This window comes from Lactuca serriola, chromosome 3, assembly GCF_051521515.1.
Source record: "Lactuca serriola cultivar US96UC23 chromosome 3, Lser_US96UC23_V15, whole genome shotgun sequence".
Taxonomy (NCBI): domain Eukaryota; kingdom Viridiplantae; phylum Streptophyta; class Magnoliopsida; order Asterales; family Asteraceae; genus Lactuca; species Lactuca serriola.
Genome location: NC_136410.1, coordinates 139,030,689 through 139,047,979, shown reverse-complemented (window position 1 = coordinate 139,047,979; position 17,291 = coordinate 139,030,689). Strand labels below are relative to the sequence as shown.

The 17,291-nt window shown below is 36.3% G+C and overlaps 1 protein-coding gene across 1 annotated transcript; it reads right to left on the bottom strand.

The window, feature by feature from the left end:
• Positions 1 to 16,320: 16,320 nt before the first annotated feature.
• LOC145095739 (putative mitochondrial protein AtMg00310) lies at positions 16,321 to 16,788 on the bottom strand. Its single transcript, XM_079033571.1, has one exon. It carries the CDS (start codon positions 16,786 to 16,788, stop codon positions 16,321 to 16,323), a length of 468 nt encoding a protein of 155 aa, XP_078889697.1.
• Between the last annotated feature and the right edge of the window lie 503 nt (positions 16,789 to 17,291).

Below are 17,291 nucleotides of genomic sequence, written 5' to 3'. Positions count from 1 at the left end.
GTATTTGCTATGAAATACGTGTTATGTGTTTATACGTTGTTTGTTTACTTGAGATGGATGTTGAATGAATGTTTTATACATGTTTTTTTAAATGATTTAAACTATATATATATATATGTAATTTATATCTACAAATATGTTGGGTAAAACATGGGTAGATGAAATAGTTGGTGTGTGAGGAAAGATTAGTTTGAGGATGAGACGAAAGATGATATAGATCATGAGATGAGGGTGACAGGTGAAAAATGAGTGAAACCTTTACCCAAATGATGGCCCCCGTCATTCAGCAGAGTAGGGATGATAACCACGGACTATTCTAGACAATCCTGTGGAACACTAGCAAGCTCGCAACTTGTAGGTGTTGTGGACTTGATGTTCACCGGTGCACTCTAAAAACCCATTGATATGTATTGCTAGAGGAGTCTCGGAACCAATACTGTCAATAAAGGAGATAAACCTTGGTGACTATGGAGTTAGCGCCTGTTAAGTGAACCTTGGTGATTATGGAGTTAGTGCCTGATAGCTATGGATTTAGTACTGTGTAGATGAACCTCAGGCAACAATGGACTTTGTGCCAATTCCTTAGGTCAATCCTTAGGAACGAATGAAGGGAGGATAGTCGATTCTTAGGGTAAAACCTTAAGAAATAAAGAAGATAATGAGGATGGGTAATTGGGTTGATTGTTTGATGATTAACATAATAATTATATTATTGTGGGTTGAAAACCCTATATGCTCACCAGGCTCCCAAGCCTGACCCACTCATTTTTCTTTGCATTACAGGTAACGACACAAGAGTAAAAGCTGGTGGACTTGACGAGAGATTTTAGATTATAGATAAGTAGTTATAAATAACTGTATTAAGGTCTATTTTATACTGTTTATGCTTTTGGTCTGTATCAGAACATGACATCCTGAGATTTTGTTATTTAATAAAAATACATTTCTTTAAGAAATGCTTTGATAAATTTTATTTTATCATTTTTTATTTTGGGAACAAATTCTGCAACTCTTTTAATCAAAGGATTGTTCTGATTTTATAAAACAAAGCATAAACAAATCGGTCTTTTCTGGCCGTGAAATTGGGGATGTCACAATTGAGTAGTGTAAATACCCACAAATGTGGGCTTTATCTTCCTATCCTTAATGTCCTGCAAGTATATTGAGTAACTTCGTTTCTAGTGCCCCTTTTCATGACAATGAAAGCACACTGCTTCCTTTGGATTGGATGAGGGAGCAGGAGGAACAACTTTGGAACCACTGGAAGAGGATCCATCATGAGACTTTCCCTTGTGGTTCTTTGAGGAAGCTTTCCTCTTCTTTCTCTTCCCATGTCCAATTGTCAGGATTGGGGCACACTACTAGAAAAATAGCCTTTTACGACGCGCAATGTGCGTCGTAAAACGCTCAGACGATGCGTAAATGCGTGTCAAGGAAGGCCCTATCATAACGAGAGACGACGCGCTTTTGCGCGTCGTCTATTTACGACACACATTTACTATTGTGACAACCGTCAAATTCTGGTCAAGTCAAAGTCAAATAAAGTCAACAATTCAAACCGGTCAACCCAACTAACCCTTGTGTACTAGGGCTTACGTTAGGTAATTACTATACAACTTGCTATTCTAATGAGAAATCATAAATTGAAAAGTTCGTACATCTAGATTTCCTTAACCTAAAATTGTGGTAAGTAACGAACCAAACCGATAAAACAATGTTGCATACTCATTGGGAGTGTGTAAGATCCTTAAACATGGCTTAATAGGGCTTACGGACCTTGCGTAGCGGAGCTAAGCACTCAAAAAGGTCATAAAAGAAGCCTCTCCCAAATCTCTCCAAGTATGTGAAATCTCTCCCAAATCTCTCCAAGTATGTGAAATCTCTCCCAAAGCTGTCTTTGTATGAGATATCTCTCCAAGTATGTGAAATCTCTCCCAAATCTCTCTTTGTATGAGAAATCTCTCCAAGTATGTGAAATCTCTCCTAAATCTCTCTTTGTATGAGAAATCTCTCTAAGTATGTGACATCTCTCCCAAATCTCTCTTTGTATGAGAAATCTCTCCAAGTATGTGAAATCTCTCCCAAATCTCACTTTGTATGAGAAATCTCTCCAAGAATGTGAAATCTCTCCCAAATCTCTCTCAAAACCTCTTTTGAATTTATTTTGATCGTTTGGGGCATCCCGACACTTGACTTGGTGAAAAACCACTCGATACGGGAAGAATCCTTGGAAATTAGTCTCTTAGGGCTGAAGCCTCTCTATAGGGGCCAAAACCCTCTTGGAACCGAGGCCACATAGACCGAGTCCGAGGTCCTTGACTAGCCGTAGCCAGCGAGCCAAGGCAAGCTAGCCGCAACCAGTGAGCCGCAGCCACCGACCGCAGCCAGCGAGCCACAGCCACCGACCGCAGCCAACGAGCCACAGCCACCGACCGCAGCAACCTCGCCTCCGGACCCTCCTGGCGCGCCTTCGGTTCCCTGCTGATGAAGCCACCGCGGTAGCTGCTTGGACCGTAACCCTTTTTCCCTTCGGACCCACTTCAACAGCCAAGCCCCACTTCGGATCTAATGCTGTTAAGGCCGGAGTCACCCTCCTGACTTCGTATTTGCCATTTTTCACCCGGTTTTCGACCACGACTCCGTTTTAAGCCCGTTTTTAATTATTTTAACGCGAGATTTTCTCCAAAAATCATATTTTAACATATAAGACCCTAAATATTCATAATTTAAACATATTTTTATGGAAATATTTATTTAAAAATAAAATCTATTAAGTGAGATCTTGAGGTGGAGTGTGGATCTTGCCATAATATTTGACACAACCAACCACCCCATGCCCATTCCTTTGACCAGCTATTGTACTCCCCACCACTCCTAGTCCCTCTTACTCAAATCATAAATATTTTACACAAACATCATCACATTCATGTTAGATCTTCGAATCTTCAAGTGATCCTTCAAGTGTTCTTGAGTTGAACACTTCTCATCTTCAACATTCACCCACTGAAATCATATAAGGTGAGTTCATACCCCTATCTTTTCATTATTTCTTAAGTTTTAAGGGGGGGAATACAAGTTAAAACACCAAGAACACAACTAAACTCATTTAACAGCCTTCATCAGAAAAGTTCAACTCCATTCACGGACTGTTTTGGGCAACTTAAACATTTTAGTTTTCAAAAATGTTTTAGGTGTAAGTAGTTCCAGTTCTTAGCTTTAAAATGAATACTTGCACATCTCCACACGATTTTTATACAATTTATTGTGATTTTTACAAAACTGCCTATCATTTCAAGAGAAAATCCGGACCAGTCTGTGATTGTGGACTTTTTCACACAAGTTGGAGGTCATTAAAATTAATAATAAAAATTATGAAAAACTAGACTCATTTCCCAAACTCTCAGAATTTACAGATTCTGATTTGGACCTTTGATGATTTTTCTATAAATTTTCTAAGAACAGTAAAAGAAAATGTTAACAACAGAAAAATGCTATCAATTTCATTTCACCTTGTAACATGTTGAGCAAGGTGTATATCTTTATGTGAATATATGTTTGTGCAAATAGATGACATTTTGTCTTAGTATATAGTCATACATCAGAAAACAAATGGATTTTTACCTACAAAAGTATGGTAATTAATTAGTTGTTATATTGCATGTTGCTTCACTTTAGTAAAAGGTATATATACATATCGGTAAACAAAAGGGTTTTTACCTTCAAAAATACAGTAGTTAACCATAATAAACAAAGTTATAACTATTACATTTAAACGTTTTGATAAACTATAATAGGTATGGTCTATGTTTCCATTAACACAACAAACACATTTCAGAAGGTTTTATTCCCACAGAAAAAGGTTTTACTCTCACGCACACCACACGTAAACTTGTTAACTTAAATTGTGAGACATTCTTCTCAGTACTCCTAGAGTACGGGTTAAAAATTCCTGGTAGTTATAACCAAAGTCTCTTGTAGGGAGAACGTGATAGTTGTGTATAGATCTATATTGGGTTTGACATCCCACACCTTGCTGCTAGCTACAGTGGGACCTGCAGGTCTACGGGTGACAAGTGTCATATCAGTTTTCGATGCCTGAGAAACGTCGTGGCAGGTTCATTCAGTCATAGTATGGTTATACCGACTCACATAGGGAGTTAACAACACATAAAGTTTACGGGAATTTTTATTAATCAAAAGGGGTTTTATGTCGATTTAAAAATCACTTTCTATATCAATAAGTATGGATATTACTATACACTTTCGGTCTTGGTATTTAACACTACACGTCATTCATTACGGGATTTTCCTCAAATCTAAAAGGGGTTTATGCCGATTTAAAACCACATTTATATCATTAAGTATGTAAAATAACTGTTTATTCTTGGTCCTAGGATTTAGGACCACATAACTTTTATAAGGAAAATATTGGATTTTTCTTGGTAACACACAACACATTACACAGAACGGTTTCCAAACTCTTTATCTAAAAAGATTATGAACTCACCAACTTAATTGTTGACACTTTTTCAAAATTACTTGTATTCTCAGGAAATCAACGAAACCAAGTAACCACAAGCTTTTGAGGATGGAACGCTACGGCGTTGAGCAACTATTTTTATATCATGTCGTGATCAATCATTGAAATATGTAATACTTGAAACCATGTAATTCTTTCTTGATTATATTTATAATTGGTTGTATTTACTTTGAGCACTATTATACTCGTTGTTGTGATACTATACATGAAGTCCGCCACCCCCAGACGTTTTCGCCATCCTTGGTTTGGGGGTGTGACAACTACGCGCTCTAACGACATGCAATGCGTGTCGAGAAAGGCCCTGTCATAAAGAAGACGACACACATTTGCGTGTCGTAACCTTACGACGCACCTTTACGACGCGCAATGTGTATCATTAAAGCTCCTGTCATAAAGAAAGACGACACACATATTTGCGTGTCCTAAAGTTAAATGTTTTAAAAATTATATATTTTGGTAGATTTACTATTAAATAATACATTAAAAATCTCATAATACAAAATAAAATACCATAAATAACAAAGATAATTCATTTCACTAATATGTCAAATACAAATAATTATTCCAATAGTGAGTAAATGTTATAAAAAAAATGAACTCAAGAAAAGCAGAATTTATATACAATTACATTATCTAGCTTAGTGAGTCTCGTTTCCTCAAAAACTTCTAGATACAGTGGATTGCTTCTTCGTCATTACTGTTGATGTTTTTGAGATGATTTCCTCAAATTTGTAAAGCTGACTTGATCCCCTTAACCTTCCCCTCTAGCCCCCTATATTCTATCTTCAGTTCTTGCGGATCTTCCTTTCGAATTTGAAGTTTTTAAGGAGTTTAGGGTCATTACAGGCACCAACTAACTGTAAGCAGAACCGAATTACATTAGATGCTATTGTAATTAATTATGTTGCTAAGGATAAGGGTGGGGCTACTAGAAAGACTTATTTATATTCAACTAGAACATAAGTATCTTTATGAATCTTAACTAACATGATAACAAAGGCTTATGGATGTTTATACAAAATAGTTCAGGGGCACAACCGTAAAGAAACAATTAAATACTACCTGTGGGTTTGATGTTAGAACAAGGTTGCAAATGTAGTTGTAAACATGCATGAATTATAAATATCATGTAATAAAACTAATTACATTTTACTCTAAATTCAATAAAACATTACAATTATTCATTTTTTAAAGTCTCAAATCTTTAATCTTGTAATTCATTCCACTTCCATTTGTAGTATGATGAATCTGAACGCAGAAGAGAAATGGCAAAGAATTCTTTAGAGAGATATACTCACTATTATGAACGTTGGGCTACTAACCAATCAGTATACAAGGGCATAATTGTAATTTTCTATATATTTGTAAATTTATGTTTCTATTGACATGTAATTGTACATCATATAGCTTTGAATTAAATCTCATAACATAATTATTGAAAATTTTGAGTTCATTACCTTTTCAGATACTTTTTGAACATAGCTAAGAGCAACATTTCAGTGCTGGCTATTTTTCCAGAGGCACCCTGCAACAGATTAAGGAATTAATTTTCATTATATATTTATTTATATCTAAAAGACAAACATATGTAAGTGAGAGTAAAATTACCATGTTGTCCATGTTGTATCTTGCAGTATAGCCAAGACTAGATTTGCGATGTTGACCAGCCCAAAACACTTCCCCACCTAAAGACAGGTAAGGGGTCACACTCTGCAAGTAAAATATTACCCATGAGAAAATGTTGATATTAAAAAAATGAAATATAATAAATGAGGGATCGTTTTCCTGGATATAACTTGCTCCAAGGAGGCCACCATTTTCTAGTTGGAACTGTGTCCTGTAATCACCACCCTGCATCAAGAAAAAATGATTCACCATAACAAAAGTGGACATTTTCATCAAAACATATTAAAGTGTATTTGAATGTTGAAGGGATAATGTCATGCAAGAACATAAATTACAAGATTTCTAGATATCATAACCATAAAGAGCCAAAAGATGACTAATGTACCTTATAGTCAAAGTTGAACATTCCATGTGACATGTGCGGCCCATTTGTAAGCTGATATAAGGACAAAATTGAATTAACAACATACTTTTAAAGATTTAATAATCAACAAAATACATGGTATGTATATAACAATCTTTTTATTGTTTTCTATCTTTCTCTTCGTGACATCATTCTCCCCTAGTCATATGTCACATACTATACTTCCTTGTGAGTCTGCATATAGACTCCTAACTTTTGCATTCATCTACTGTTGTCCTTAATTTGGCAAAAAAAACAAATCCTAATTTGTATTAAAATGTAACTGTGTAAAGCAAGTACAAGTTCATATGATTAAAAACCGCCTAATAATGATGGAAGACAAGTCATCATCTTGTATTCCTAGAAGAAATCAGTTGATCACAAACTACATGTGCAACTGCGGGTACACACACATACAGAGAGAGAGAGAGAGAGAGAGAGAGAACCTTGGCATGTGTCATTATCTCGTTAGCCCAAGAGAAGAAATTATTGTTGTTGATGTTGCACAACAGAAACAAGAGATTGTGAGGAAACCCCTCAAAGGAGCAAGTCCAAGAAACCTGTATAAACTTCAAAGTAAACATACATGTTATATGTTATATTTAGGTGTCTTAAAAAATGTAAGTTGAATTTTGAATTGCCTTCAGCCATTACCATTCTAGTTGAGACCTCATAGCTTGTGAAACAGAGGATCTCTATACTTGACTTGATTTGAAACCAACCACATTTTCAAGCTTATAGATATTGGAATCAAGAGATGATCATCTCTAAGATAACTAACAACATGAACCACTGAACAACGATAACATTTTACATATTATAGCACTTGGATGAAAGTATCACTAAATAACAAAAGTAAGAAAAAGTTACCATCTTGTGTAAGATCCTTAAATATTTGCATGATTTCAGTCTTGAGATGAGAAGGTTCCATAGTAGCAGCAAATTTCGCCAAATTTGTAGCAACATATCTTCTAACCATTAGCATATCATCTTGACACAACTGACTCTATACAAACCTAAATTCAACCTTCAATGCCTCAGGGGCACTAGGGTAAGCAATGTGAAATAACCCACAAGCAGAAACACGTGTAGTAAACTTCACCAACTGCCAACCTCTGTAGTAAACATGGATATCACTATAAACTCCAAAATAGGAAACAACACAAGGGTATAAAAGTAAATTACCTTAACCAGAGGTACAAAGAACTCAACCAGATTGGTGTCTTTCATTTGTGATCCAATTATGCAAAGTGACTCAATAGCTTTCTCCCTCACATAGGTTTCTTCAACAGGCTAGAGGGTTTCGAGAGGGGGGAGTAAGACATTGGCATGATCAACTCCTCCTACATAGGGAATGAAGACACCTAACTCTTCTGCCATTGCAAGAAGAACTTCATCATCATCATCATCATTGTTTTCAATCAAGAAAAGGATTAGTTCCTTTCATGTGCGTTCTTCCCCTAGAGCACGTGCAATTGTTGATAGTCTTCTAATGGAATTTAATCGCAATTGGATGTCATCGTTCTTTAGTTCATCTATTAATACTAATATTGGGTACAGAGGTTCATCTCCCATCGACATTGTAGTTCACAAAGCTACTGTAGTTCGAATCTAGTTTAAAAACAAGTCAGATGTTATATGATCAAGGAGTTAACTAAGCATTTATGTGGAATATGAGCTATAATGGTAACCATATATAGTTAACCTGGCCACGATTTGAGGTTCGGGAGTGGTGCTTCTAGACAAAGAACCACCGAGTGTAGATGCGTAAGTAAGAGAAGATGATGACATTGCGTGAGGATGGTTTGGGCTCAAAACGTAAAGCTTACATGGAAACTAGATCTTGGTGAAGACCAAAATATGCAAAGAAATAGTGTGTTCGTCACCCCTTACGTGTTTTGAACCAGGTGAGAAGGATGAGATGGAAATACGAGAGTGAGATAGAAAAAATTAGGGTCGGATTTAGGAACCCTAAATTATTGGCTCAAATTGATAAGTGGGAGGTAAGAACCCTAAATCCTCAGCTCATTAGGGTCGAATTAAGAGTGTAAGAACTTGTTGGAACCGAGAATTAGGTTTTTGGTGGAGGTGATGGATCGAGGAATTGAGGAAGCTGTGATGAAGACGAAGGCCCTAATTCGAAGAGGAGGGTAATTTTCGGGATGAATAGGTGAGGGTTAATTTTTTGGATTTCATTTTTCCCCCTAAAAACGCGTGTTTTCTTAAAAAAATATAAAGTGACATAGTTAGACGACACACATTTTTTGATAGGTGCCCTCCGTATTTCTTTTTTTTTTCCTTTTCTGACACTAATTTTAGGGCACGCAAAAATGCATGTCCTCTATCCTTCAAATTTTGGAAAACTGACACTAATTTTTAGGGCATGCACAAATGCGCGTCCTCTATTAGTGTGTTTCATTAATTGCACGTCGTAAAAGGCTATTTTTCTAGTAGTGGCAGTAGCAGTAGGAGTGGGTACAACATACTTGCCTTTTAAACTACTTTTAGCAATTCTCAGTAGGCCTTGAAGCTTGCTTATAGTGACTTCCTCCTTGTTTATATGATAAGTCATTCTGAACTGATTATAACAAGGAGGCAAGGAGCGTAGGATGATGTCAATAGCTAACTCTTAGTCGAAATTGACATTCAACTTTAGCAAGCGGTCCACGTATCTATGCATCTTTTGCAAGTGGGTTGTGATGGAATCTCCATCCTTCATTTTTGTTGTTATCATGGAGGTAATGATTTCATACCTTTCTTGTCGATCACTCTGATGGTACCTTTCCATCAAGTCTTGGTGCATCTCGAAAGGCCAAAAGTCCTCATAGGACTTCTGAAGCTCAGAACTCATAGTGGCTAACATGATGCACGACACCTTTTTCGCGTCCTTCTCATGAGCCCTATATTCATCCAGTTGCTCAGAAGTAGCAGTTTCTTCATCAATCTCCTTTAGCGCTTTGTTGAGGACATCTTCCTTTTTTGCATAGCGAATGGCCAAGCGAATGTTTTGAATCTAGTCATTGAAATTCGACCCATCGAAAATGACCCTCCTACATAAGTTCATGAGGGAGAAAGAGACAGAAGTATTTGAGTTCGAAGCGTTGTTTAAAGAACACATCTAAAAAGAAAGACAAGTTTCATTAGATAAAAATTTCTTAATATAACACCCAAATGAAATATTAAGTCTAGGTAGGGTTGTTCACTATTTGGATAAAACCGAATTATCCAATCGGACAATTTGGATTGGACTATTTGCTTCGAATATTCGGATTTTTGGATTGGATTTCACCAAAACTGAATTATTAGTTTGGATTTCAAATTAGTTTTGGTTTAAAAAATTAGAACTCAATAGTCCAAAATAACCTAATAACAATTTATTATTTATTTATTTTTAATATATCTATAATTATTTATTAATTTTATAGATTTTTTTTTTCATAAAAGTTTAAAAATGTTTCACCTAATAAAAAAATTTAATATGCATCTACTCTCAAAAATGTTTGTGACAACTTAAAATTATCTATCCTGTTCAGTCTAACACTTCTCTGAAAGTCAAACTTATTTCTGCTATCATTTAGCCCAATTTGGAGCCTGTTTGAGTGTTCTGAGCCTTGTACACTTAAGGGATAAGTGTCGGGGCTTATCTGTTGAAGCTATAGCACCAAGAACAAGTCTAAAACCCCTTTACAAGGAGTTCACAGCCACCACATGGGAGTTTACGGCCATAAACTCCATGTGGGCTGTAAACTCCTCCTATATGGTGAAGTCTTGTCCATTTTGTTCATTCCTTTCCTCCTCTTGGCTGAAATCCTCTCAAGTACCATCTCGATCTTCGTCCCCGATCTTCAAAACTTGTAAGTTTATTGTCCTAACTAGTTGATATCTTACATGATCTAGTGATCTTACATGATTTCATCCGTGAAATCATTCCATTTTGTAGATCTTCAAGTTTCACCAAGAACACACACTAGTGTTCTTGGCCAAAACCGACCATTCAAGCTCCTAGATCGTAAGTACTCTTGTTCTAACTCGTTTTACACTAGGTTTAACATGCTTAGAGCCTAGAATCATCAAGAAAAGGGGGTTGAATGAGAGTTTACGGCCAAGGATCTCCTAAGGCCGTAAACTCCCTATAAGGGTGCAATGATGCCATTTCCTCCTTCCAATTGACTAGAACTTAGGATAGAACCAACCACCATTTAACTAGGGACTTCGAGCAACGAAATGGTACTTCCTACCATGAGTTTACGACCGTAAACTCATGGGCAAGTGGTCCCCAGGCCGTAAACACAAGTTAGGGTCATTCTTGGACCTTAAACTCACCTAGCCTCTTGTTTAAGCCTTGGAACACTTAACCACTTAAGAGACCTTGCCTTTAAGCCTCAAATGGAGACCCATTAGAGAGTTTACGGCCAGGAGTAAACTCCCCTGGGCCGTAAACTCCAATAAGTATGGTCTATGGACCATAAACTCCAATACAAAGCCTTATACTCCTTTATGCAACCCAATAGCCTCCTAAAACTTTGACCAAAATGTTTTCCGCGCATTAGGATGTTTATACTTGTCTAACTAGTGTTATAATCACTAATTGTATGTATACATATGTCTTTATATGTTATTAGGATCATTGTGTGTGTTTAATTCTTCACTTGACACCAAGCACTTGTCCGACACTTCCATCTGATCCACTCATTGCAGGTGAGTTCATACCCCTTAAATAACCCTTTTAAATGTTTTAAATGTTTATAAATTCTTTTATCGGGGGGAATACAAGTTGAATCATGCTAGTTAGTACATCAATCACACGTGATTAATAACTAGCATACAAATGGATTTACTACACTTTTAGCTATTTTATCAAATGGCTTTCTTAAACGTTTTTACATGTTTCAAACTCTTTATCAACCTGTCTTACATACTGTATGTTTCCTTTCAAACTCTGTAACAATTGTGTTTCAAACAAAGGTTTCCTTATACTTAAAACCGTTCTTATCGTTTTACAAACTGACATCAAGTCATCATTTCTTAGTTATTAAACTTTTTAAAGGTTTTACAAAACATATTTTATACTTTTATATTGTCAAATTCATGCCTATATATGTATAGTTATAGAAGTAATGTTTAAAGGACTTAGGACGGCTAGCTCACTTTATTTTCTTTTCCTCGTTGGGATGTGGCCTTAGGGTATCGGTTATTCGTCTGAATGTCGTCTAAATATTAGTTATATATTATGTATACATATATAGACATAAAAGTTCTATTAGTTAGTTCAGTACCTTTGGGTAGCAAAGGCATACTTCGGTTATACACGTACATTACTAGTTGCTATAATAGGTATAGTTAGGAGATACTACTTACTATTCCAAGTACAAGGAATCACACAAGAGTCAGTTCATTCATGAGTCTATACTAATACAATACTTACTATATGAAGAGATACAATTACAAGAATACTAATACATTACATACTATATGAAGAGATACAATACACGATAACAGAACATACATAATAAGGTGTTAGAGCATGGAACAAGTACAAGATCTAACTATACCAATGAATTACTAACGCAATGTTTTAAACAAAAGGTGATAGTTATATTGGGTATACATGATCATAATAATGTGGATGTTCACGGCTTGCAATCATTGCAGGGGTGAGTTCATACCCCTTAATCAATGTTTTAAATGTTTTTAAATGCTTTAGGGAGGGGGGGGGGTGGGATACAAGTAGAATCATGTTACTTATTATATCAATCACATATGATTAATAAGCAGCATTCAAATGATTTACTATTCATTAGCTGTTTTACCAAACAGTTTCCTTCAAATGATTTTCATAAACACTTTATATGTTGAAAACTCCTTATTAAACTGTACATTTTACTCTGTATGTTTCATTTCAAACTCATTTACAATTGTGTTTCAAACAAATGTTTCTTTATACTTAAACTGTGTTATCAAACCCATGCTTTCAAACCGTTTTACAGTTTGACATCAAGTCGATCTTTTCTTAGATAATAATTACGTTCAAAGGTTTTACAAAACTTATTTTATGCTTTTATATTATCAATTGCATGCCTATATATGTATAGTTATATAATAAATGTTTAAAAGACTTAGGAAGGCTACCCACCCTATTTCCTTTTCGCGCTTGAGATGTGGTCTGGTGGGATATCGGGTACCCATCCGAAGGTTGTTTAAATATTAGTTATATATCATATGTACATATATAGTCATAAAGGTTCTTCCAGTCCATTCAGTACCCTTGGGTAGCAAGGGTATACTTCCATGTTCATACGAACCAGTTACATTACTAGTAAGCTACCATATGGGTAGTTTAGGAAGATACTAGAACTATTACTAGAACGCGATATCATACAATGAGTCAGTTCATTCATGAGTCAATACTTGCTAGATAGATAGAGAACACACATTATAGCTAGTGCGCACAGTACATTACTATACTATTACATAGATACTTCTACATGAGTACATTTACATGAATACATTTACATATATACACCTACATGAGTACATCAACATAGATACACCTACATGAGTACATCTATATAGATACATCTACATGAGTACATGAGTACACTTACATGAGTACATTTACATGAATATGTTTACATATATACACCTACATGAGTACATCTACATAGATACACCTACATGAGTACATCTACATACATACATCTACATGAGTACATGAATACACTTACATGAGTACGTTTACATAGATAACATATGATGAATTACTAGTACATTTTATATGTATAGATTCTGTTATATAATCCTTATTCTTATCTTCACTTTGTGATACAATCACATAATCGGCGAAATGGATTGGATTTAATATCCTAGTACCAAAGGATACTTTGCGGGATTAACCATTCCTAAAATCTCTGTTAGCTACAAAGGTAAAAGTACATCCACGGATGTCAACGGTTGATACCATTACAGGTATACTTTAAGGGACTAACTATTCCTATACCCAACTGTTAGCAACAGAGGTAAATGTACATCTACGGATGTCTTCAGTTGAAACTTTTAGTTACCCTAGTACCAAACGGTAATCCTTAGGTTATTTATATTATTACCTTTATCTTGTGACCCATTCACATAATCGATGAGGTGAATTATATTTGAGTATCCTAGTACCAAAGGATACAATGTCTTATAATGATAATAATGGTAGCACAGTCGGGTCTTGGTAGAAGGCTACATTAAGAACAGTTAAGTCTTGGTAGAAGACTACATTCAAAACATTTAAGTCTTGGTAGAAGACTACATTTAGAACAGTTAGGTCTTGGTAGAAGACTCCCTTTGTAATAGTAGGGATCATAGGGATTTCTAGGGTTTTTCAAACGTTTACAGTTGTTTCACAAATATTTCCATACTTACACGAACTTTCTTTCAAAACATTTTCAAGTCTTTCATTACATGTATTTCAAATACTTACATACAAATTAAGACACTAAAATACTTATGATCTCACCAGCTTTAAAGCTGATACTCTCTTTCAAAATAACTTGTATCCTTAGGTCAACAGTAGACAGGTACCGATGCAAGGTTTAGAGAAGATGGAGCTTGTTCAAGACTCATCTTTCATTTTGATTTATACTTTAGTGTCTATTATAATTTTACAGAACACTTGTATTAAAATTATATTATTAATGCAATGGATGATGTTGTTGCTTGTTTACTACATTTCATTGTTGTGATACTGTACATGACGTCCTCCGCCCCAGAACGTTTCCGCCGTTCATGGTTTTGGGGTGTGACACTTTAGACTTTGATTTTGAACGTGATCTCCATTTGTTTCCCCCTTTCCTCTCTAATGACCTCCCTATCCCTGCAAACAAACCGGAACTGGACACCTCCTCTCCACCTAAAACTTTTCTTTTTAATTCCTTGGACATCAGAAAGTCCTTCACATCATTCACAGTGATCGTTGTCCTACCATAAAGCATGGTATCAATGAAATTCTCATATGAGTTAGGAAGTGAACATAAGAGAATGAGCACCTGATCTTCATCTTCAATCTTCACATCAACACCTTGTAGATCCAAGTTGATACGATTGAAGTTATCCAGATGATCTTTCACCTGGGTACATTCAGACATTCTAAGAGTGTACAACCTTTGCTTCTGATACAACCTGTTCGTCAGTGAGTTGTTCTAGTACTTGTCATAAAGTTTATCCTAGAGCCCAGAAGCAGCTGTTTGATCCACAACCTCCCTCGGTACTTCATCTTTCAAGCTCAATAGAATGGCACTATGTGCCTTCGTCGGAATATCCACTTTCTTATCAGCCGCCATGTCCTTTGGCAATTTTGCCTCTCCTAGTGCCGTAACACATCCTTGTTGAACCAGAAGAGCCCTTATCTTCACCTTCTACAAAGTGAAGTCATTTAAGCCATTAAACTTCTCCAAATCAAACTTCTGAGTAAACATCTTCAATCACAGGAATACAAACCGCAACTCTGGTACCACTTGTTAGGAAGTCAAGTGGATAACAAGCAAAACCAAGAGCACAAAAGACACAGTATTTACGTGGTTCGGTCAAGGAGACGTACGTCCACAGGCAGGAGGAGAGTATTCTTTATTTTAGAGCTCTTGACACAAATGTTACAAGTACAATTACACAAAGATCCACCTATCACTCTAGAATTTAAGATACTAAATGACCTAGCATGCATCCATATTTATACTTGAGGGATCAGACCTAAAACTATAATGGGCCAAGCCCATTGGCCCATGAAGGGTGTCAACCAATCATAATCCACCATGTAGCATCTTCTGGAACATTCTTGAGCATTATCATCTTCTTGGCATACTTGAATCAACATGGCACAACAAAGGAATCAATATGGCGCATCATGTACCAAGATGGCCCATGATGTCACAATAGCTTCTTCATGGCGCAACAACAACCCTAGTTGGTGCAACAGGGATCTAAATGGCACAAGAGCATCAAGTATGGTGCTCAACATCAATCTTGGAGCAACAACATCACCATGAGCAACAGGCACATGCATGGCACAACAAGGCCATGCATGGCTCAACAATAAAACAAAATGGCGCAAGAGCATCCCTCTTGACATTTCTCTTCATCATGTGGCGCCACGAGGACCCCTTATTGCTCCATATCCCTTACAGGTGCTCCAAACCTCTTCCAAGTGCTCCAAACTCCTTCTAGGTGCTCCAAACCCCCTTGTACACGATCCGTTCCTTTGGCACTTGATCAGTTCCTTTGTTTGATGATCCATTCCTCTCTTAGAAGATTTGTTCCTTTGTCACATGATCCTTGAACCCCAAGTGATCCATTGAGGTCCAAGTGCTCCAAATGCTTCATGAACATGATCCAAATGCTCCAAGTGCTCGAGTCACATTTAACAAAAGGATATCCGAAACCATAAGATGCTCAGGTAATTGAACGTCCCACCAAATTGCAATCATGCTCGATATATCAATCAGCTACCTACCGGACATAAAATCGACTCCACCTCAACCCCGCAGTATGATAATATCTCTTTAGTTGGAATACTCTCCAATATGATCCTCCAAGTAAGATTATTAAGCTTAATAGGAACCCAATTATTCCACCTGGTCTCAGTACCACTGACTACAAGTAAGCTAGAATCAATAATAGAGCGAGCTACAGAAACAGAAAAAAACGTCTGAGGTATCAACTATCCAACCCAATTTGTCCTTCCTATCCTCCAAGTGATGGTTTTGCACGGTCTCTAAAAAACAGCCCATTGACTTTGATCTATCCCTCCCCTAGGCATACGAAGAAGATTTCCCAGGTCCCAACCAATACCAACTCGATCTCTAACAGTAGCGGATTTATGGTTATCTAAAGCATAGATTCTATGAAAAGAAGTAGCAAGAGGGTTGTCAAGGAACCATTTGTCTTGCCAAAAACTCGTAGCAGCACCATCTCCAACCCTAATGGGGCATACAGAAAGAAGATCAAATCCACGGTTAGTAAGATTAACAAGCATATAGATAATATTATTCCAGATCCCCGAAGAAGAGCCACGCGGAGAAAGGGAAGAAAGACCACTATTAACCCCATAAATGGTTTTGATGACCCGCACCCACAAAAGATCAGAATGATGGAAAAATCTCCACCGCCACTTAAACATCATAGCTCTATTAAAAGCAAATAGACTACCAACTCCAAGATTCCCCACTTCTTTTGAAGCCATAATTTTATTCCACCCTATCCAATGCATCCTTCTATCATCAAGATCGGTTCCCCAAAAAAATCTAGCCCTCAAAGATTCCAATTGGCAATTTTCCATCAAAAATCATTTTTATTTTGGTTTTGAAAAAAATGGTGTAGCGGGTGTAGTTATGAATTTGATAAATTATTGATAAAAAAATCACATTCCCTGATTGCCATGTTGAATATGATGTAAAAACTTTAAACTTGTGGTTCCAATCATGCTTACTATACCATTTCATATTTGACCATTTTGTAATATTATTTTTCATAATACAAATCATGTCAAGCTTGAATCAGAGGTCTTGTTGCTTCTGCCTATAGGTGTGATGATTTCATTGATATTAATTTTGATTGGGTTACCATTCATCCCCCAAGTTGATGGCTTAAACAACCAGCATATATTTATTTACTTAACTATTTATCTAATTATTTTTAAAACTTTTGTTTTCCTTTTATTTTTCCTTTTTCTATTTAATAACTTTT

Bases quoted from the DNA above. Each gene is read 5' to 3' on its own strand.
- LOC145095739 (XM_079033571.1), bottom strand. From the start codon at position 16,788: ATGGCTTCAAAAGAAGTGGGGAATCTTGGAGTTGGTAGTCTATTTGCT.